Source organism: Temnothorax curvispinosus, unplaced genomic scaffold (assembly GCF_003070985.1).
Source record: "Temnothorax curvispinosus isolate PA1 unplaced genomic scaffold, ASM307098v1 QBEX01007734.1, whole genome shotgun sequence".
Lineage (NCBI taxonomy): Eukaryota > Metazoa > Arthropoda > Insecta > Hymenoptera > Formicidae > Temnothorax > Temnothorax curvispinosus.
The window spans coordinates 1,208,708-1,232,907 of record NW_020217514.1 but is presented as its reverse complement, the minus strand read 5'-3'; the positions used below and the strand labels follow the sequence as shown (position 1 = coordinate 1,232,907).

The following is a 24,200-nucleotide window of genomic DNA, read 5'->3' as shown; positions in this document are numbered from 1 at the left end:
TTCCTTTAAAATAGACTATGGTAAAGATTTGGTTTGCTGCCAAACGCCTCTGTACTCTTATAGAAGAAGAAACGATTACTTCCTTCTTATTTCACGTCGAGACGCGAGAGCAGAAACGAAAAGGAATTATCGGCAGTGAATCTTTTCGCGAGAAGAAGAAAAGAGGAGTAAGTTACGTCACGCCGTTACGTGACGGTTGCAATTGCTTGGAAGCATTCTATCCGCCTGCGGGGTTATCAATTTACATGTGATAACTGTGTCTCTCTTCCTTTTTCTCTCTCTAAAGTGAATCAGAATAAGTTATCTAAAAATATTTGTATCACTTATTATTTTAGTGATTTATAGTGTTTTGATTTAAAGAGGCTCTTTGAGTCGTATTTATAATCGTTTAATACGAATTCGTAACAAAAGTGTATCATGTGTGATATTTAGAATAAAGTTTTTTGTATCTTTAAACATAGATGATTTACAATAATCGTATTTTGATTTACTGAAAGTGCAAAGTTGAGTCTGAAAAGCGGAACGAAAACTCTTGTAAAGCGACGTCAGTAAAGCTTTATACGATTGTGTACGTGAAATAAATGCTTATGTTTTCAAGTAACATAAAAATTATCAAAATAGGTTATGAAAAATTAAAGTAAAACTGATAACAGAATCAGCGTGTTTTATTAAATAAATCTGTTGAAATATATTATCTGACAGTGAAATATATTTGTGAAATGCTTATCGAAAAAATTTCCAAATATTGCTTTGTGATATCAGTTTATACAATACTCAATTCTAGAAGTACTAGAGAGATCAAACGCAAACCTGAAATTCTGTAAAAATAGGAGGGAAAAATAAAACGCAACTGAATTAATCATTTTCCCCAAAAGTATACCATGATTTAGATTTTTCTTTAAATTGCGCAAAATATTTGCTTTAAAAAGTCATTGCTTCGATACATTCATCAATCATTTCTTGTTACAAATTAAACTTGTAGCACAGGAACATCTCCATATTACATTAATAAAAAAAGAAAAAGATACTAGAAGAAATGAACTGTGTTAAAGAATAAACAATTTAAATCTAAAAGTTACTTAAGCAATTACCCTTTCATCGTGAACTTTTCGCTAATAATTTTAATACTGTAATAATATTATAATAAATACTTACCACACAAATTTTTTAACATTTTTTAAAAATGTATTTAATCGATGTAAAATTAAATGTTTCATGAAAGGTAAAATCAGTCTTCCATTAAGTCAAAGTGTCTAATGCAATGTACTCATGATTGAATAAAAGTCGTTGTTGATCGTTCGAGACTTTCCTTGACGCCGCGACCGCGTGTTTTTTCAACGTTAAGAAGCGCATTGTGATGCAAGGAGCTCGTCGGAAAAAGAATGTTGCGGATGCTGGATATTCGCGCCTCCACGATAACGCGCGGATTTTGACGCAGCGTTATATAAATCCGGTCGTTTTATGCTCACATTTCGTACCTACGGTAAGGATAGCGCTGCTCGTCTAGATGCAACAGCAGTTTGCTCTTTGCGTGCTTTGCTTTACGGAGGGATGGTAGAGTAGCGAAGAATATCATTATTTGCGAGAGCAGCAGCCGCGATGTCGGCGTAAATGCATCGTTTGAGTATGTACACGCGAAATTATAATTCATGAATTATGGGCCGGTATACGGGCCGCGGTGGCCGATGGAGGACTGCGAGAATAATAACCGTTGCCATTTTTTTACGACCGCCGCGCTCAATGAGTTTTAATTATCGATGGTCGTGGTAAATTAACAATTTATGTGAGTAATTCCTAGTAACTTTCGCGCGAAGCAAATTGCCTAAAATATGAAAAAGCGGCAGGTTCAACGTAGCGCACCATAGTATAGCGCGCTCTCTCCACTACCAATTTTTTCGCGAAACGGAAATAATACAATTTAGAGTGTATTCCGTTGCTGTGCAGTTTAAAGTTTAATGGTAAATTGTGTTTGATAGAATCTTTTTTTTTTAAATCACGCGTTTAAAAGAAACATTTAAATATCCATGACTGACATAACTAAGTTTCGGGAAAAGGAAAAAAATGCCGAAAGAATATTTTTTAACTGAATTTGGCTGAAGTTTCAGATTACAGAGATATATCCAATGTAGGCCGAATCAAATTTTTTTTTAATGTGCACGTGCATCGTGTTTCATCGGTGAATTACGTGCAATTGAACTCTGAGTGCATTATGAAGCGACACGGTGCATTGTGCAATTTATGCTCGACGCGCGCGTATCCTTTATCCGTAACATTAACTTGTATACTTCGTATTAAAACCACGTACGTTTGACATGCTGCAATAACAAACTCATGTAACGAAACCCGATATTCGTTGTGCTATTGAATATTGATGGAGGCAGGCTTTTCGCAGGCCAGTAAATACGCACAAATATATCTTTTTTTTTTTCCCAGAAAGTACCTCCGCGGGTGTTTTCATCTGATTTTTATGAAGCTATTACTAATGCACTTGATTCAATATTTGGCGTATTCACAGTTTCAAATAAATCGATTACCGTGATATTTGCGTCGGCAAATACGCTCCACATAAACACCATGCATTCGGAAATAAATGGGAATTATTTAATAATCCTTTCTTGTTTCGCTTTGTCTCTCGATTCTAATTCCATGTCGACATTACAGTGCGTCTCTTCTGAATACATACATGTACATATATATACATATATATATACTTACCCTGAAATGAATCTCCGTTTGACAATTCAGCAACGAGAACGAAAGCCCAACCCGGAGAATATTAATTGGCAACAATTAGCAAGTTGTTTCGCCTGTGTAACGCGGTAAACCCCGTCGTCGATTGTGTCAGATGGATTCACTGATTAGGATAAGCAACCCAATCACTGATGACGATGAGAATCCGCTTGTTAGCAGCGATTTTTAACAGCGCTTGCGGATTAATTATTTACGCAACTCAATCCCCGACGATAATTTTGTCTTTGTGTACGTAGTACGTAAATTCATCGTTTTAGTGTGGTTGTAATTAAATCCCAAGAGAGATTAAATTATTTAATCTGTTTGCTGGTTGTTTATTTTTGTACACATATGTCTCCATGTTTGTCACTACAATTACATTTATCAGATCCCGTCACCTCTAATTTTTATATTTTGGCATTGGATACAGGCTTCGTTGGTGCTCGATGCCCAGCGTTAAACTGTAAATTGAAATAAAAACAATTATATCAATATGAAGACTTTAAATCGGATATGTCGTATAAATACCAGAACTGAAAAAATTACATTTCCTTGAAATATATGAAATACAAACAAATGTAATAAAAATAAATACACTTTTGCGTTTTTTTACGAAGTAAAATGTTTTGAAGTGTTTTTTTTTTTTACAAAAATTTTAATAATTTTTTGAGGGGTGAATAATGAAAATAATATCGATGTTTTCGTTATTAATTTTCATTATTTTATTAAGTTTACAACGTTAACAAAAACAATGTACATTGTGATTCGATGATTATTGGTAACAATTATGGGTAATTGCAGTAGGCGATAAAATTTATTACCTATAATTCACGCTAACAGGTGTATCACATTATTGAGGTAAATTGCTCTTATAAAAATATGCTTTACTCCTTTACTGTTAGTTTTGTCTAAATAATAACATTATTGTTATAACGTTGTTTACGGCTTTTAATTGCAATAAATCTTGTCGATCTCTCATCACTTCGGATTAATGTACGATACGGGTTATGCATATACATAATACGACGTGGTAATTTCGTTAATTAGATTGCGTTGCGTTACTTACCAATGTAACTTTGATTACAAGTCGACAGATAATGATAAAAAATGAAATACTGCTTTGTTTCTGTAAATATCTAGGAATGTTGTGTATGCTTTTCTTTGATCTATTCTTCAATACGTATGTAGTTAATTTATCTTAAAGTCTTTTTTTCACATTAGTCTAAGACATATTACATATTAAATTGATTCAGATCTAATATATAGGTAAATTGCTATAATATATTCGCGAATATCTGTAAAGTTATTCGTGATCGTTTTAGCACGACCGCAGTCCAAACTAACGCTCGTCACTCTCACTCTTAATCGCATAATGGACGTCCGGATGATCGCACAGGTGTTTAAGACTCATTGAATCGCATAAAATCACTGTTCAAGAGACATTACGCGCTAATTCACCGGCGATCGATAAAACGGTCCATCGTCACGAACTATTGCTACAATACTGGCGTCGCAACGAAGCGATTGCTTCATCTCAAAGGAAACTATCGGCACCATTAACGCTTTACGTTCCAGACATCTCACAAACCGCTTCTACAAAGGAACATTCCTACACTCGCAAAAATGCAGTATCGCGTTCCAAAACTTGACGGTAGAATAGTGCTGAATTCGCGTACAGCAAATAAAATTGTAGAACATTTATTGGAGTAAAAATACTTATAATTTCTTCTCGCAAAATTTTCTCTAAATACTTTTTTCATCCTAGCGTTTCGATTTCTGGTCCGTTTGTAAAACACAATTGTTAATTATATTGGTTGCTTTTATGCATGTAGCGATATATTATACTATAAAATATATGTTATAAATATATATTTTGTATATATATTATAAAATATATTTTATAATTTATAATATATGATATAGATATGTATTGTTACATACAGTATGTTATAAAAATAATCTTATTGCATCTGCACGCGTATCGTAACTCTTACACATCCATCTTATATCTTACAATACTACTAGATGCCTTTTTAAACAACCTCTGGATAGTCTCAGGACATTTATATTTTCAAAGAATATATATTTTTGTATTGACTATTAAAGTACTTTTAAATATTTATTTAGTTTTTTTTTTAGCTAAGAATTGAATCTAAATTGAAACAAAATTCGTTTAATAAAAAATATTCTCACTGATATGATTACTCAAAATATTACTAGAATATTCTCCGTCTCTTTTTGCAATAAAATTACATAAGACATATTCTCTGAAAATAAGAAGATATGTTTTCTATAAAAGTATTTCAAAAATATCTTCAAAATATTATATCTATAATATCTTACAATCAGTATAGGCTATCAAAACACTTTCAAAAGATATGGAATTTTCAAAATGTTCTCAAAAACATCGCAATTTTCTTTCTTCATTGTCAATGATAGACTCATTCGCTTTCAGACACATAAGTGTTTTCCAATTCTGTATCCGCATGAACTTCGCCGTTACCGGAATAGGTTACTTTACTATATTTATGGACGGATTTGCGTTTACGGATGTAGGTGAACACAAAATAAATGATGATAACGATCACCAGGCCTAAATTGATCAAGAACGCCACGGTCAACCTGTGAAGCCATACTGTGGACTGCATTTTCCAGGAAATGCTGCTCAACACGCACAGTGCCTTTCCGTTGCTCCACATCAGCGCCGAATCCGCGTGACAGGTAATGCAGTCCGCGTCGGTAGGTCCTCTGCAAGATAGGCACGAGTAATGGCATGCGGTGCAGAAAGCACCGGAATCATCGTCATCTCGGATCGCGTAAGTTCCAGCTGGACATCGTCGCGAGCAGCTGCCACTGCTGTGGTACCAACCCGGTTTGCACACTGAAAAATTAGATATACACCATTGACGTTCTTCATTTTTGTTTAGTCGAGATTGTGGTGTGAACTTGTAGTGTGTTGTTGCTGCTGCTGTTGCTATTATTGCAGTGTCGCGTATTGTTGCAGCCGATTGACATGTCAACGTGACGAATGGCGTTGCAAAAGAAAATCCAAATTGATCAGATTTAGATAATTCAGAATCTTTCTGTAGAAATAAATATAGATATAGACTAGAATAAAAGTAACGGTAATTAAATAGAATAAAAGTGATGATAATTAATATTAATAATGTAATGGTAATAATTTAGCGTACAAAGTAGTAATTTAGCATATTACTTAAACAAATTTTTCTGCAACGCCATTCGGCCGTTTATATTAGTGGTTAACTAATCCTACAACGCACAATTGAGTGTATTTCGTATTCAATGTGTATTATTTAAAAACTAAATATCTATGTAATAAAACATGTTAAAGTAAGTGATATCGCAATTTTGAATTATTTCTTTAATGCATGAGTCCTTGGCGAATGCTGATCAAAAAAATCTAGGAAACTAATATTTAAAGTTTATTGCAAGTCTTCATAATTAATATCGAATATTATTGAACTATAAATACAATATTATTTTAATAGCAAAAAGAAAATTGTCTTATAAAAACTGACTCAGTAATTATGTGCAGATTTTATCAATAAAATTGATTTTACGTATAGTGCTTTCTACATATGTACATATAGTAAAACATTTCGTTAATTACATATAAATTTATCAGTTACAATCTCTAGATTTTTAAAATAATCAATTAATTAAATTAGATATGTTCACTGATAAACACCAATTTTATTTTTGGAATGATCAATTTGCGATATCACTTTGCCCAAGCCTAAAATATGTTCGCAGTTATTAAAAATATATATATATTAACTAAAAATATATTACTAAAAATATATCTATTAAAAAACTAACATCATCCATTTTATACACTAAAATAAGAAGATAATCTTCGAAATAAATGCACAAAATGACAGCCTGTGACATTACAACTCTTAAAATTTGCATGCAAAAGCATATGTGTGCCATATTCAATTTACAAATTTTACAAAAACAAATTTATCAATAATGCAATACTTAAAAAATACTAATAAATAAAATGCATGTATAGATGCTATTTTTATTGTATTGTGTATTGAATTTATGCTTAATGTAATGATGTGACATGTCAGTGGAATTTGTCAGTTATTATCTACGAATAAATTATATCATTTTGATCTTTGTTCATGCATTATGTACACGATCTCGTTACGAAAGAAGTTACTACATAACATTCACTAATCTCTATAAAACAAGAGGAAAAATAATGATTGACAAATTGACGTTACACATCATTGCTGTTGCCATGTTCTACATTGAGGTTTCTTTTTACAACATTCTTAATATAATTTCGTCGCTTTCTTGTACAGCTTGCATAATAAAAAATAAAGTAAAAAAAAAGTAAGTAAAACAGGAGAATACCATTTATGAAAAATATTTTTTCCTATTATATGAATCTCTCTGCTCTTTTATACATATTAATTGCAGGTAAAAAAGTATTAAATATGAAAAAATATATTCTTGTATTGTTTTCTTTTAGAAACACGATATAATTTCATGTAATTTAAAAAATAAAATAGCGACGTATGTATGTTAACATTTGACAAAAATTTATAATTTCTCTTATACGATTCAATCATACTCCACTACTATATTTTATATTTACAAAGTGAAAATGAAGTGTATAAAAGTATCCTCACATTATATTAATATCTATTATCGTCAATATTTGGTACACAATATTATTCACTAGATGACATTTAAGTATTCTGATAGATTAAATATCATATAATTATCTACTGTCTGATGATAATGATTGTACCAATGCGATATTAATTACAGTAACAGAATTGATAGAGCACATTAATAAATGTGAGGATTCCTTATATGAGAAACATAATAAGCGAAGGAGATACGTGCATAGACGAAAGCCGTTAGTATACAAAAACGAGAAAATATAAAGGCTGCCTCTCGTCAAAGTACATGAAACCCAAGGGAATACGTTTATTTCTCAGTAGCCTTACAGTGAATTCTGAATTAAATGGCGCTTCTCCCTTAATAACTTGGTAATAATTAATTGTCGACGGTAACAACAGTAAGGCTAACTAATTAACTTCATGTTATATATCTTGATATTATATAATATCACGTATCAAGATTATGAACCGCTGATTATTCATGTGTAAAATGAAAAATTTCAAATATAACTGCGGAAAAATACGCAGTGTTCCCAGAAAGGAATGTAATTACTACGAATCCATATTATCAGAGAAGAATCAATAACACTTTTGTTATTAAACTGACTTTCTAATTAACTCTTGAACTTTTTGTGAAGTAAGAACTCATTAAAAATTTCAATAATCAATTATTAAATTTTAATAACTTGAGTTACTAGAGTTTCTTTAGCGTTAATAATTCATTAATAACGCTTGGCTTAAAGGCCTGCCAACAAGAGAAATTACAAACGCAAGAACAAAAAATCGAGAAACGTAAATCTTTCTCGGGAGACCTTATGAAAGGCACGGTGAAATTAGGGTGCAATTTGAGAAACAATCTCGATCCCCCCAGGCATCCAAGTACTTTCGAGAGCGATAAATCGCGCGACAGAGGATTAAAATAGGACATTATATAGAAAGAAGAAGAAGTAAGACTCACCGTGCTGGTGAAGCGATCAGGGATAGGGCTGTTTTGTTTTGTTTTTTTATGTGCGGTTGTGGATGTGTGGATGTGGTTGGTGATGGTGATGATTGGTGGTGGTTGGTGGCTGGTCTGAGAAAGTCCGCGTCCGGCACTCGTCCCCACGGAGAGTCCAAGTACCTAAATACGTTTTCTGAACCTGCTATAGGATAAAGGGATAAACGGCGAAGTACGCGTGACAACTTCGAGACGGTTAATATCTCACAAACAATCCGATTTTTATACGTGTGTGTAACGCTTGTCAAGAAAGCTTTCCTCACTTTTTAAATTACATTGTTCATATAAGGCGTTATAGAATATTCGAGAATTAAGAATTCTGGGAGGCGAATTAAGAAACATTCACGCATCGGTATGTAACTTCTTTTGTGATTCAAGCGACGAAAAAAGAAAAGGGATAATATACATAATTCTGTTTTGTGTCAACAACAAGTTAAAGTTAATAGAATTAGTTTAACATAGCTTTAAGTTTTCATTATGTTGGGATTAACATTAAAAAATATATATATATAATTCTGTTTCACTGGCAGAATTGAATATAAAAGCAATACCTTTTCTATCTGCGACTTTAATAGAATTATAGATTGAAGTATAATTGTTAGTGCATAAGAAAGTAAAAATATTGAAACAGATAGTAGTTGGTAGGTCTTTGACTTATATACTCGAACGGCTCAATTAAATTGGCTGATGAGTTCTCGATAATATACTGGAAATCGGGATTGTCTGGGCGGGGATATGTTCGCACTGGTTAATCATCAAATCCCTAAGAGTTACTGCCGCACGGTGGATTAATCGTCCCTGTCCTAGCAGGATCGCGATAACGGATAATTGTACCAGATCCACGCTACCAGAAGCTCACACGGCTCTAACGTGTCGTCTTCCAACATTCCGTACATCCGTTTCGATCTAGATAGAACGGATAGATGGTTCAATAAGGAAAAGATAAAAAGCGCATCGTTAATTTAACCGCGAGATAGAATCACGTTTTCAGAAGAATTAATATTCTTCGATAAAAGTCATATAACTTAAATAATCATGAATCAAAAATAATGCCAAATCTTTATTGAGAAAAGCGAGTAAAATTATTGGAATACAATATATGATTCAACGGACTGGAAAAACCGTCATAGTGAGAAAACTTCAGTAATTGTGAGTATTGTGACTGACCTCCATGTCATCAATTTCAAAGTGAAAGAAAAGACAAAGAGTTTCTAATATTTTATAAAATTTCCGTCATATGAGATGCACAAATATATTTGAACGGAGCAAGAATAAATCAGAAGACGCACTGAAATCGCCAGTAAGTGCAATTCAAACACGTCGCATCAATGCATGCATATTATACAAGCGATAATGATGTTTTGAATGAAACGTCATGCTGTTTCGAAAGCCATTTTATTTCAAGAATAGATGAAGTAAGTTAGAAATGCAGTTTATGCAATATTTAACATGCGTTTAAAATCAAATACAATTACCTCAATAATGTACATCTAACATCTATATGTAAAATTTCATGCACAATTATGACTATTAATATTATTGTGTGGTATATTACCAGCATTTTCTGAAATGTATATATGTATTTCATACATAATTAAAACATTCATGACCTAATTAATGGAGTTCATTACATAGATGTTATATTGTTTACTGAGTAAAGATTTAATAAATTATTTATGAGAAGCACATTCACATACGCAGCGAAGTTAAATTAAACTTTATATTGATATTAACTTTTTTGTTTATTCATCTTGACGTCATTCATTCATTCACTCATTTCTTTAAGTATTTTTCTTTATTTTGATATTTTCTTTCTTATAAAAAAGTATGTCAATTGGGACACGGATTGGAACATTATAACTGCATGCATCTCAAAAGATTAAGGTTAATAGATATTCAAAAGGATTCATTTGTCATGCATTGTTATCTTTAAGAAATCGAATATTCTCCTGAATATATTCAGTAATCAAACAACACTTATATAGTTACTTGGCCTTAATGAGAAATAAATGTCTTTATAATCAGCGCTTTCCAATAATTTTGACGCAGTTTACTTTTCATAAACGCAATTTACAGCATTTAATATCTTTGATCAAAATATTTATTAAGTTTCTAATTTTGTGACGTCTTTGAAAAAAATTTCATCAAAAATATTAATAATTTATCACACAAAAAATTCTTAATATCAATAATGTAAGTGCATCATAATTAATTACAGATTCTGCTTATAATCCAAATAATTATCCAAAGTAGTTATTTGAACAATCTTATAATTTTTAATTGTGTTATTTCATATATGAGCGCAATATTAAAATGAAAAACGATCAATAATGTACGAACTATAAAAAAACTTGTACAAAGCCACAGAGAATTAATATTTTGAAATAATGCTGATTCAAAGAAATTATTTATTTCATCCTACATTCTCTCGATATCCTCAGAACTCATGTAGATATCTATAATTTTGAAGAATTATAGATTTGTAAAAGTTATGAGAATTACAAGCACAAAGGTTTAATTGAATGATGAAAATGTTATGGGGGATTATAGCAACCCATGCAGGCGAATTTCTATTTATCACATGATTTTACTTACGACTCGAGAGGCATGCTTTAATTGGCACATACCTGCACATATCCTAGCGTAATCGGAATTATAACTTTGAGCGGGGTGTTTGAAGCGTTAATTGGCTCGCGAGATACAAATTAGTATTAGACTAATGGCGAACGGGTAGGATTGGAGTATGAATCGTATCCTCTTCTAATCTTAAATAAAAAGAGGATAAGCGGATGAAGGAGTCGAGTCACATTCATACTAAATAGTTGAATTGACCATAAATAAATTGTCACTTGTCATTGATTGAAGAGTGCGTTTCACATACAATTAGCGCTCGCAACGTTCGTGAGTATCATTCTTCTTTGTTTAACATTTGACAAACAACAAGGACGAAATTCTAAGAGCGTTGCGAGCGCGAAGTGAAACGCATCCTAAAATATCACGATTTAATGTCATAATTAAATATCATCATGATGTTTAGCAGATTGATCTTCGCGCGACTGTATTTCAAAATTGTTATTGTACTCAATTTTCATATTTGTTGTTGAACGCAAGTTTATAATGCGAAAATACGATTGACCCGCGACCCTTCGACCCGACTGACCCCGCCCTACAAGATCGTCGGCCGGAGCGTCCGCGGATTAATAAACGTTCAAATAATTATTCAGGAGATTCTCCTCTTTTAATTCATTCATGATATACAAATTCCAATGTCGCATATAATGACTCGTAGTAGTTCTGCCATTGCTTATACAATATATTATGTATATGTGTACATAAATGTGTGTAGCCAGACACTCGCGCCCCGCACGAGTCGCGCCTTCTCCCGCGTCCTTTCCTCGCAGATTTCGCGCTGTCGGAAAATGATCCACGATGGGATCCACTGGACATCTTTCATTCGACAAATCGTAGCAAAGAGGAGAGAGTGAAGGAAGAAAGGAACGGAAGGGACAAGTGCGCGAGCGTGAATGTGGGCGCGAGTTGCGCGAAATTCGCACCTCCACGCTCTTCCTCTCACATCCTCGGAAACGTTATAACTTAAGATATGTCGCCTCTCCAAGCAAGATACATTTTACAATACATACAAACATTTACAATAGATACAATAACAATATGGCAGACAATCGCAGCGGGACAGTATCGGGCATCCGGCTTGGCTGTGTACTTTAGATCTGCTTAAACAGATCCGCGAATAATAATCTTGAATGATTACTATATTTGTCGGATATATATCTACAAAATAATTGTGCGTATTCTTCATTTTTATTTATAAATTAATCTGCTTTCGTTAAGTACAAAATTGTAACATCGTAAGGGCGTTCATATTTATACGAGAAAGTGAAAGGTGCTTTGATGTTTTCTTAATTAAAACTTACAAAAGAGACGATATCTTTGTTTTAAAAAGAAATAGATTTTGTAAAATATTATAGAGACTGCTATGAAAAAAAGAGAATGAAATTATAAATCGTTCCTTTGGAAAGCAGATTCGGTGAACATAATGGTGTTTGATGTAAAATGTAACTCGAGCGAAATATGCAAATATTCGCGCTAGATTCGTCGAGGGTTCTCCAGATTTTTCCAACCGTGAGAATTCGATTTGGATGATTTTCGAGTCGATGTTCACATGACGATTTTATGAGGGATGCACGCTGTGTCGTGCGATGTGAATTATTGTCGCGATTGAGCCACGTGTGATCGGTGGTATACAGTATCGAATGTTAAACGTCGACTCTAATTGTTCATCTGGATAATTTGATCAAATTTAATTTGCAAAAATCGAATTTCTCCCAATGTGAATTTCAGCTGCCCGGGCAGTTATACATTCGACGAGATAAATTAAGTACAAAGCGCGTCCATGCGAATTTCGTGGAAGGCCGATGTAAAAAGCGAAGGTATACCTTAATATCGCTTCTCGTTTGATAAAATTGATTGTGCGTGTAAGCATATAAAGATACACATTAAATCAAATTTATTGCGACATAGATATATAAATAATAGAAAAAAAATATGTATATACATATTATAATCTCTACCAGTCTCTTCGCCCATTTGTTATATGGTCTGTGAAACGTTACAATAAATGTGCAATGAATGTTATCATTATTTGCGAAATAAATTTCACAAAAATTTCAAAATAAATTTGTCGCAGCGAAATTCTCCGCCTCTTGTCACCGGAAGTCAGATTGTCCCGAAGCGATGTCGCTGGTATTGTACATTTCGGAAGATACGTCACATCTGAACGAATCAAAATACATCCAAAGTTCCTTGTACTACTCGTAGTATCCACGTTTATATCAGTTTCCTTTTTGTTTTCGTCGGAAACCAACACCCCTCCACACTGATTAATATAATTGACTCTTATTCTTAGAACTGAAATTCGCTATACATATAGATAATCGGTCTGTACTTTCGTTTTTTTCGTAACTTCATCTTTTCTCCCGCATTCTCATTTGTTGCGTCTCTCATTTTTTTCTCTTTCATACATACACGCATACATACATACGTACACACACATACATTCTTATTCTTCTTTTTGCACCTTCTCGATATTTGCATTTCTTTTTTGTTCTCTTAGGGGATCTCATTCTAGAGTATGTAATAAAATTATCTCTCTCTCTCTTTCTTTCTTTGTATTTTTCTCCCGTGTTCTAGAACGAACTCGCCGACTCTTGGTACAACTTTTATTCTTTGAATGATAGCGAAACGAGATTCCGCGGGGCGATGAAGGTTCGTCATGAAACTCGTGAAAAGTCGCCGGTCCCTTCAATCGATTCGCTCGAAAAGTTTCCATTTTGATCTTTCTAACTCTCTGCTATACGGATAACTTCGTTTTATGCCGTATAGTTTCCCTGACGGATGTCATTTCTCGAAATCAGGGATTAATTGAAGAAATCGCGGTTAATACATCTTTCCTCGAGTAGAATAACTTTCGTGGGAAAAATCACGCAACGATCCACAATCCCTCTCGCTCGCGAAGAAACGCGAAGGTCAACGAGATCCTCGAAGATACATTGAACCCGTAATCTCATCCTTTTTTACCGCTGCATGTAAAGCCAAATCCAATCGTCCGATAGCGATTTTATTTTCTTAATACAAAGATATCATTTTCGATCTTAACATAAAATAAAATTCAAATTTGGCGTTAAACATGTCATAAGAGAGAATGTGAATTTAAAAAGAATAATTTTAATATATTACACAATTAGTGCTTTGAAATTAAATTTTGCGGAGTTTTCTTCATTGGAAATTAATCGTCGCTTATCGAACATTTGTTTTATTTTATAAAAGCGCAAAAAGTCAATTTTTTAAAATAAAAATTAGCTTAACTTTTTTCTAAAATGACAGGACAGTTACCGCAAAATTTTATATATGTATATCTTGTTTACGTTCTATTTTCATTTCCATTGTTTTATAATCTTTTTCAGATTAGTCACTAAAAATTAAATTGCACAAGGCTAACTGACAGATTTAAGCCATCGCGACATTTCGGCTTATGTTGGATTTTTCTTGTTAGACAATTATTTGCATCAACAGGCATTTACAATGTCCACTTTTTAATGCTTAATCGCAATTTTGACCTGTAATACCGCCATATTTTCTTTCATTTTATTTGTATTGCTGTTAAATTTTTATTTATGAACACTTATCTACAGCTTCAAGCTCTCGTTTTCCGATATAGCCAGTATTACGAGCGTCTCCACTTATAGAACTTGACGAGTGAAATAAAGAACGAAAGAAAACGGTGGTAAATGTCGTGAGTCAATGATCAATCTGGATGAATCGGGCAAAATAAGCGGACTATACAAACTCAATTTGGTTCAAATATAATTAGATAAATGATACCAACTAGACGCACAGCGCAGAGAATGTATCATATGAGACGTAGAAGCGTATTCTTTCTTGATTTATATACAGTTTTATTTGACCTATCGGGACGTATAAGTACAATTTAACTGAAGATACACGTGGAGAAGACTATTGAAGACTTCCTCACAAATATCGATGAATGCTGCGTGAATCTTGCGTCGCCGTGTAAAGAGAACTAATTATAACACTATACTTTGAAAAGCATAAATAATTTGAACGAATCAATTTACGCTATAATATCATCTCAAAAGCTAATTAGCCTGAAAAATGTTTGCTTATTCTCTCACTCGGGAAACGAAGATTATTCACCTAAGTACGTTTATAAGTATAAATATTGTCTAATTAATTTGCACCTTAAAATTGCTAATTAAAAGTTTGTTAACTGTAAGGTACCCCAATGATATAATAGTGCTTCTCTTACAGACTGAGTAGTCAGTTTCAATAGAGTTATAATTCATAGAAAATCTGAGAAGAGTTCTTGTTTTTACATCATCTAAAAATAAAAAATAATTTTCTCCTAGACCATCCTGTACGACGTTTTATAAATTATTAAATCTCGAGATATATGATAATCAAGAGAAACAAAATATATAAGCGTACACTGACTTCAGAGAACAGCACCCATTGCGATTTGATTGAAATGATATGTGCATGAACAAGTCCGATATTTCGAGGACGATAATAATTACGGCACCAGCGACTAATACGCACCATCCATTTACATTGATATGAAATGTAATAATATAATCACAATGAGTAATAAACTAATATAACTGCTGTACATGTTATCGATACGAACGATAGCAATAAAAATTATTTTGTTATTCAATATGCATTCGTACTCTTTTGACTGCCTATTCTCTAAAAATATATAATATATCATGGCCAACGAAGGGATAAAGAAGTCTTATGCTTATGTGGAGGAACCATTCTTCAAATATTAAAATAAAACAGCAAGAGATATCACACGGGAAAATATTAAATCTGCTGCTTTTTTTTTTTTTTACATTTTATAGTAAAATTAATAGAATTATCATAATTCTTGTAAAAGAATTCTATAAATATTATACATTAAATAAATAAAAATTTGAAAGAATTGCCTTTCTTCCATATTAGCACGTGTATAAACAAAGTAAGAGAAAATATTTCTACAAATTCTCGACGTTGCTTTTTCCGAAATCAAAAGATATTCAGATGGGAAACGATGAAAATTGAAGAAAATACATAATGCAAGAGAATAGGGAATAGAATAGGGAAAATTCATAGTTTATCACATATCGATCTATATATTTACAATATTAATTACAAATGGAAAATAGGAACGGAAACAATATAAAGAAAGAAAAATAGAAGCAGATATTAGCGTAGAAGTTGTAGCGTTTGAGAAAGAAGTTTAAAATAAAAGATAGTTTAGGGAAGAACAAACTGAGGTGATGAATGAACATATAGGGTGGTGTACATTGACTTACAAGATATTTAAAAATCGAATTACAATCTCATGCATGTGTATATGTATACGAACAATTTATAAAAGTCGAAGATCCTCGATCGAGAAATTTACTTCATTATCGATTTTTATATTACAGATACGAATAAATAATTCTCAAAAGATTACCTGGACAAAAGATACGTACCGTATCTCTCGAAGTAAATAATGAGAAAAACTCTACTTCTTCGTCTACTACGTAAAATTTAACTCAAATCACGTGTTTTATATGCGTATGTGTCATTATATATTAAAAAAAAATATATATATATAATTCAACGTTCGTGTAAAAATTCAATTTTAAATTTAATGGGAAAATATAATTTGACGTAGGATTAAAAGAATTCTTATTTGTCGCTCAAGGCTGCGAGAGGAAAATTAATATTTGACGATTATGAGCACATTTTCAAAGGTAAAGTCAACTAATCTTACGATTCTGTCCGACTATATTTCGCAATTCATCTGCGAAATACGATACGGATTACTGCGCGGGTATTTCTTTCATCATATTTTGCACATACGCGGGTCATTAAAATTATTCCCTTGTGAGCGGAGCATTTCGCAAAATGCCGACCGAGCTATACGCTTTTGATCAGAGATGAAATTCAGGGAATCTTTGTCTGTAAATCAACTCGCCTTTGAATTTCCATCCCGCTTCAGCCCGCCCTTCGCTGCTTTATATCAGAACTGCTCCTTCCTCTCATGTGCCTCACCCTCACGATATGACGGTCTTTTTTTTCGTTTCACATCGCGAGAAACGAATTTTTGATTAAAGAGAACCTTCGCGAATGCTGAAGACCTGCTAAAATTAATCTCTGTCGTGTAATCGATCGCTTTAAAAAAGAAACACAAACCAATATTTTTTGGAGATGAAAAGAACCGTACTGAAAACATTGATCTGTTATACATATACAACTAAATTTTAGTTTTATGCGACGCTATGAAAGTTCGAATGTTGTATACATAAAACAGTCACAATAGAAAACAATAACGGAGAAATAAAATATGTATATTTTCGGTTCTATGCCAATTTTGGATTTTTCTTACACCCGCGCGACGCAAGGTATCGAAAAAATTGCATAAGATATAAGGAAAAAATTCCTAGAAATTGCATTGACAGTAAACAGGATTTTTCGTTTTTCCACTATAATATTTGGATTTCTTTCCTTAGGTAGATTGCTGATAAAAATCTTATTCATCCCCGTATATAAAAAAGGACACGTCGTATAAAGGAGCCGTATAACGGCTGTCAAAGAAGATAAAGAAAAAATTGATTCTACTCGCGCGTCTCTCTTTCTCAATATCGACGGAATTGGAATATTAAATATCTTTTCTATCCATCCATCGAGAAATACGGTACCGGAACTCGCGCTTGGTGCATGTTCCATTTTCCGTAAGGAATGAGAATTTAGTTGCTAATGTAACCTGATTTCGAAGTACTCAGTCCGATATTCTTTCTGATCTTATCCGCAGCTTTGCAATCGGCTTTCCTCTTCATAATGTGAGGATTTCGCTTTATTTTTACGTCATAAAAAATGATATTTGATAAGAAAATTTTTAAATATTGAAATTGAACAACAAAAGTAGATCAAATATTTTAATATGTGAGATGCACGATAGCGCATTTAAAAACTGCAGAAAATATGAAAATTCGCAAATTAATTTTGAATCGCTAATAGTATAAAATAGAATAAAGTGACATTAATTTTTTTATGATTGAGAACACTATTTTCACTTATTCAATAAAAAATAAAAAATATTTATATGTTAGAGTCCCGAGCATAATAAGTACTTTTGTTACCATAGTTATGCTGTCATTCAAATTATAATATAATATTCTAAAAATTTTACTATACAACTTGATTGTATATAAGTAAAATAATATATATATATATATATATATATATATACACACACATATATATATATATATACCTATATATATCTATATATTATTTTATCTTTTTTTATTTAGTATATTAGTACCTTATTTGTATGACAAGCACTAACTTTGGAGTTGAGTGTATTCGACGTAGAAGCACTTGACCAATTTTTGCATCTCTTGACCGAGATAGTATCGTCAGATCCAGGGATTAATACATTTGAGTACATATATATTTTTTTCCTCGCGATTGCATTTGATAGCCATCCATTAGAGCATCAGTCTCGAAAAATCACAAACGTTTCATTCGCAGAACGCCGCTTGGAAAGAGACATTTAGTATCGCAACTGTAACGTCAATTTAATTTCGCAGCCATTCAATATTCCTTTTTTCGTACGACTGTTCAGCCGTTCGACGTATTAGTTTCTAGGGTATCGATGCGCGATAAAAGTACGGAGCGACGTCGATCAAGTAGTTATTTACGATTTTTGTCAAGTGTTAATTAAATTCATCGAATTCGTATCTTAAAAATCTTATAGATAAAAACTGATAATGACAATTTATTGAATAATTTGACTGCGCTGCAATATGTACCTTTGTATGATCTTTGACCAACAATATGACGAAATCCGTGGAGCATATCGGATAACATACGAACTTTCAAAACTGTTCGCGCTTTATTTATAATCGGCATGTATTATTCGAGCCGAAGTAACAATATATCGATTGTAATTCGATTTCTGGCTTGTCGTGCACAGTTAACTTCTGATTTGTGGCCTACAACTTTCGACGGAACATGATTGGATTCGCCGCGTTGATATAAATCGTAAATCCTAGAAACGAATTTTCGCAGCGGCGGAATTCTCGATGGTGAAAACTTCCGACTCGATAACTCGTTGACGATCGTTCCCCGATAAAGAAAAATCGCCCCGTCAACTCGCCGCGAAGCTCTCGGCTTTCTCGTCGAGTTTACTGCTTATCCCCGCAATTGAAATTTTTACCAAGCACGCGCGATCACCTCTAAGCTCGCAATAGAATAGCATCCGCCGGTTTTTTTTTTTTCATCGATATTCCAAGCAAAACGGTGGTATCTAAAAATTGTTCAGAAAATATCGAGTCATTCAACGGCGCGACGGTTCTTATCGCCATCGAATTGGCTAAGCGTTACGGGCATTTATTAACTTACAAACACTTGCGGACCGCGCAGTTTTTAATTATCATAGTTAACAACGTTTTGAGCAAGTTTCGTGTCGAAAATTTGATATACTGTACTTTCGAGGCCGAGTGTGAATTATGAACGTACGAACGATACTCGTGGCACAATGATTCTTTCTCTTTTAACAAAATGTTAAAAATTACACTAAATTTTTGTATATTACATGCATATGTTTGTATATTTATAACATATCTTTAAATACGGTAATTAGAATAGCCTCCTTCATTGATCACTATATGGAAATATTTTCACGAAATTTCGTACGTTTGTAACACATTTTATATTAAAAATAATAGAAGCTACGTATTTGCAATTAAGTTAAATAATATATATCCAACGTACGCATTACCTTGTTAACAAGAAGAAATAGTATTACTCGCTAAAGTAAATTACTAAGCACACGGTCATTGTCGTTGATCTTAATAAAGCCCGAGGTTTAATGTGCATCCAAAATCCACACGCAGCTTCGTGTACCCCATCCCCAACTGTTTACATAGGCAGCCGGAGAACCTCCCTATAGCTCCCCTAGTTCGGCAGTGCTGATAGCTCACCGAATATCCTATCTCCTTGGAGGGACGCAGAGTGCTTATGAAGCGTGGAGAAAGGTTCAGAAACGGAACGTAAGGGAAAGCTGGCAGACAGGAGAATGTTAAGGATGTTGGAAAACAAAAGGGGTGTTGACCGATAGACGAGAAGATAAAGAAATAGAGAAAAAGAGATAGAGAGGAAGAGAAAGATCGTGTGTTTTCATGCATTTGAGCGAGCAAAAGAGAGAAAGAGAGAGACAGAAAAAAGGGGGGAAGAAGAAGAGAAAGAGAGACAGAGATAGGGCAAAGGGGAAGAAGAAAAAGAAGGCGAGAGAAAACTGTTCCCTTCCTTCCCCCCTGGAACACGTCGGAGCCAAAATCCGTCGATCAAAATCGACGACGTTGGCTGAAGTTAACTGCAGCTCCATCGGATGTACTATAAGTTACGCGAGGCAATTTTTCCAGGAGAGACAGGGCACGAGACCGGTCGGGTCTCGTTAATGGCAGTTGGCTTCCTGTTATTATTTTTTTTGTCTCGTACAAAAAGTTCACGTGGAAAATTACACATGTGAATATAGGACGCTGTCACGTATGGCCGGCCTCGACTGAAACGCTGAGCAGAATCGAGCACAAGGTAGATTGCGTTACAATCGATTGCTGAAATCTTTCTTCGATTCTTCAATTTGAATTAAAAAAAAAGCTCGAAAGAAGATTGATTTGATTTCTGGAAAAAAATTTAATTGATTTGCAATTGATGCAGTTGCATGGCACATGAATCATCGTAAAACTGAAAGGATACAACTCAGTGTTTCTTTGTATTAATTAAACAGAACATAAACTCAATTACCCGTCTTTGCTAACGTTAAATACGGCGTCAGTTAAAAATCGCGAATATGAATTTAAGATTCATTATGACGGCCTTGCGACTGCTTTCGTGTAAAAGTCAAGCAGAATTCCAGAATACATTTATCAGAACATTGGTTGTTTACCCATTTCTGCTTCGTTCAACGTGGCGGAAGAGGATGCCACGGGATCGCAGTGCCATTACTCTTGAAACTCCTAAGATCGTACGTAACTTTGCGAGGTATAATAAATACGCTTTGCATATATTTACAAGCACGTCCATAGAATTACACGGCTGTGACTGCGGCAATTTTATAGAGACGGAAATATTTGGAAAAGTGACAAACTCTCGATTTCCGATATTACAATATTAAATCTTAAATATTATTTATTTTTTATTTATTAGTTGTGGATTATGATAAATTTATTTTTTATTTTACTTTTTTCATTACCAGAAAAGTTCACTTTGCACTACTTATTTAGGGAAAAACTCGCGGCGGAAGATAACGTATAAGAAACGACGCTAATGGGTCGTGCAAAAAAATCACATTTTCTCATGTCTATCGAGAAATTTGCAATGTTGAATTTACCTCGATATTTTATGTCAACAATTTATATGAAACTTTCCGCAACTTCTGCTGTCCAATACATAGTTCCGTTAAAGTTTCTTGTCGAACAAAACTTATATTTTTTTTAAACATGAAAAAATCGGAAAAGAAAAAAGGAAGAAACATAATCCTTTCAATGGCCCAAATATGGGCTCTATGTCGAATTCCTTAAAAAACAAGCGCTTTTAATGAGAAATCGAGAGTTCATCCGATTCATCGTGCAATCGGTAACAGAACCGTGCATTTCCTGCCTCGTAAACATCTAGTTTCCGTCCCATCCTCGTCGCAACGCGAACTTCGATCAGTCGAAGCCACCCCTCACGAATAGAGTGTTGTCATGGCGCAAGCGTCCGCGGACGTTTCGTGGCGATTACGAGAGGACTCGCTTCCTTGCACGACACAAACAAATTAGGCCAAAGCCAACCCTAACGGCGCGTGTTAGCGAGAAAATCGCATTTCCCTGATCACGAGGAACGCTCTAACCGAGCCACGAAGTTCTCAGACTCGATGTGTTCATCATCGAACACACATCATTCGTTTCTCTTCCAAGAAGAGAAGGACAGACGATAATTCAGCATTGGACAGTCCTTTGGATCTCTTCTCGAGACAATTAGCACCGGGAAAGGAGGCCACGGAGTCCTCCCCTTCTTTCCCTTCCCCCTTCCGATTTCTACGCGCGACACCTCTCTCCATCACAAGTATATTAAAATTTCACGGATCACAAGAGCGCGTCAGGCACACGTCGTCGAAATCCGCGCGGCCGTCCCGCGCGCGGCAATCCCGGTGACCCGGAGTCACAGGATCGGGCCGCAAGCCGTCGCGGGACCAAACGCGATCCGCTGTCATCATGTACACCTGCGCGCATCCGACGCGCGATGTATCGCCGTCGGGATAGCGCGTCGCGTCGTCGCGTCGCCGGCCCACGACGTCGCCGTCGTCATCGGGACGACGCTCGCTGCCGCGATCAGCGGCCGATTCGCCTCCGTGCCCAACTCGCTCCGACTGTTCGTCGAGGCAGGCCAGCTGGTGATCAACTCCCGCCAGCCGGGCACGCCGGTCAGATAGGCTAGAAGGAGTAGTATGAGGCACCCACCTAGGCACCCGCTGCCTCCGGCTTCGAAGGCGGCACAGCCACTCGTCTGGTTCTCCGTCGTAGGCCTCTGCACCTCCGGGTGTGAGACCCGGTCCATCTGCCGGCTACCCGTCCACGGATCGCCCTCGGTATCCACGGCGTTGTGCCCGAGATCCGAAGGCGCGTTGTTCACTTCCTCGTGGACCACTGGCGGCAGCGGCTTGTCCTTGTCCAGCTGGTCGTCCACTTCCACTGACGTGTCCGTGCCGAAGAACACAAGCTTCCACTCCTCCAGAGTGTCTAAAACAACAGCGCCAGCTACATTAGCGCGATTCGAGTGATACACTGAGAAAAAATGTTGTTAACTTGACTAAATATTTTCAACTAATTATTTTTTTAATTAAAATGTTTAAATATTTGAGTCAAATTACGTCATATTAGATTTAATATGTCGTATTTAATTTAAATACATAAATATTTCAATTAAAAAGATAATAATCAGTTGAAAATATTTAGCCAAGTCAACAACTTTTTTCTCAGTGTAGTGATAGCTATTTTTCATATCGAGTGATTGTATGAAATACTTTACGAAAAGCGATTCATAAATCTTGAAAATATTAGACAGAAAAAAAGTTGCAGGAAAGACTGTAACATTTATAAAATTGAAAAGAAAAGAAAATTGAAATGATTGTCGAAGCTATGTCTCCGTAACATTCTTCTATTTAATATCTGAAAAGTCTTCTGCCTCCAGTACTCTTGAAATAATTATAATCTTTGACAAACGTGTAACATATGCGATAAGATTCAAATATAAAAAGTGCAAGCGTGCCAAAATTTTATGTTTACTCCTTAAGCAAGGAATGGATTGAAAATAACGTATTTGTCCTGTAGCAATTACGCAATAATAACTACCTACTGTTATTTTTACATTAAATACATACATGCAGACACGATTGCAATCAACTCTAGTAGATTTTACGTGATATACGTACCGTGGATTCCTGAGAATATAAACGCAAGCTTGCAGAGCCTCGCAGCGCCATTTTCATAAGCGAGGTTCTGATAGAATGGAGTTCAAATTATCTCCGTATAATATAAAAATATCAATAATATCGTATGTATAATATTGCGCCAAAATCTGTGTATTTTTCAAATCTTATAAAACATTCGTATCGTGAAACATTTTAAATCGTCGCGGAGCAGCAAAGTCATAATTATTCGACATATTTATTATCGATTTCTTTCATCTGCCTATCGAAAGTGCTTTTCACTTTCTCAGAAATTACTCCGCGACCTTGCCCGCAAATATCACGTAAGACATTGTATTTCGTAGAGAGGTGAAGGTGGTAAAATGGAAGGTTTCATGAGGTAGACGAGACGCGAGCGAGACAGTGGAAGGGGCGGCGGAGACGTCGACGGCGCCGTCCGGGAAATTAATAAAGCGTCGCGATGCCGTGGGGAAAATTTCGTCCTAAGCTCACTCGCGGGAACAATGTCTGCGATGGAGAGGAAAGCGCGCGCGGAGAAGGAAAGGTTCCAGTCTTGATTAAATTAGAGTTAAAAATAACCGAGTAATCAGCGATGACTCTTCGCGCGCATTTACTCAGTTAAATGTGTACGTCGGAATTAAATGCAAAGTGTTCTGCAACGAGAGAATAATAAAAACTCGTAGACGATTATCGTTTTTGCCCGAGGTAAGATACATCTGCGAGGTTTCCTTGCGCCGCGGGCAAGGAACCTTCCATTTAGCTAGCT

At 34.8% G+C, this 24,200-nt stretch overlaps 1 protein-coding gene across 4 annotated transcripts in view; it reads right to left on the bottom strand.

Moving 5' to 3' along the window:
- Window positions 1–3,062: 3,062 nt before the first annotated feature.
- The window catches only part of LOC112457369 (furin-like protease 1), a 230,339-nt gene continuing 209,201 nt past the window's right edge, over window positions 3,063–24,200 (bottom strand). Inside the window, exons 12-13 of one of the 4 annotated variants that reach the window (XM_025020377.1) lie at window positions 22,467–22,745; window positions 3,063–3,191 (exon numbers count right to left, since the gene is read on the bottom strand). In XM_025020377.1, the coding sequence (XP_024876145.1) occupies window positions 3,187–3,191; window positions 22,467–22,745 (284 nt within the window). In that variant the 3' untranslated portion in view covers window positions 3,063–3,186. Of the gene's footprint in view, window positions 3,192–3,446; window positions 5,612–18,237; window positions 22,746–24,200 lie in introns of those variants that run through there. The other 3 variants (XM_025020375.1, XM_025020378.1, XM_025020376.1) reach the window with 3 other exon arrangements.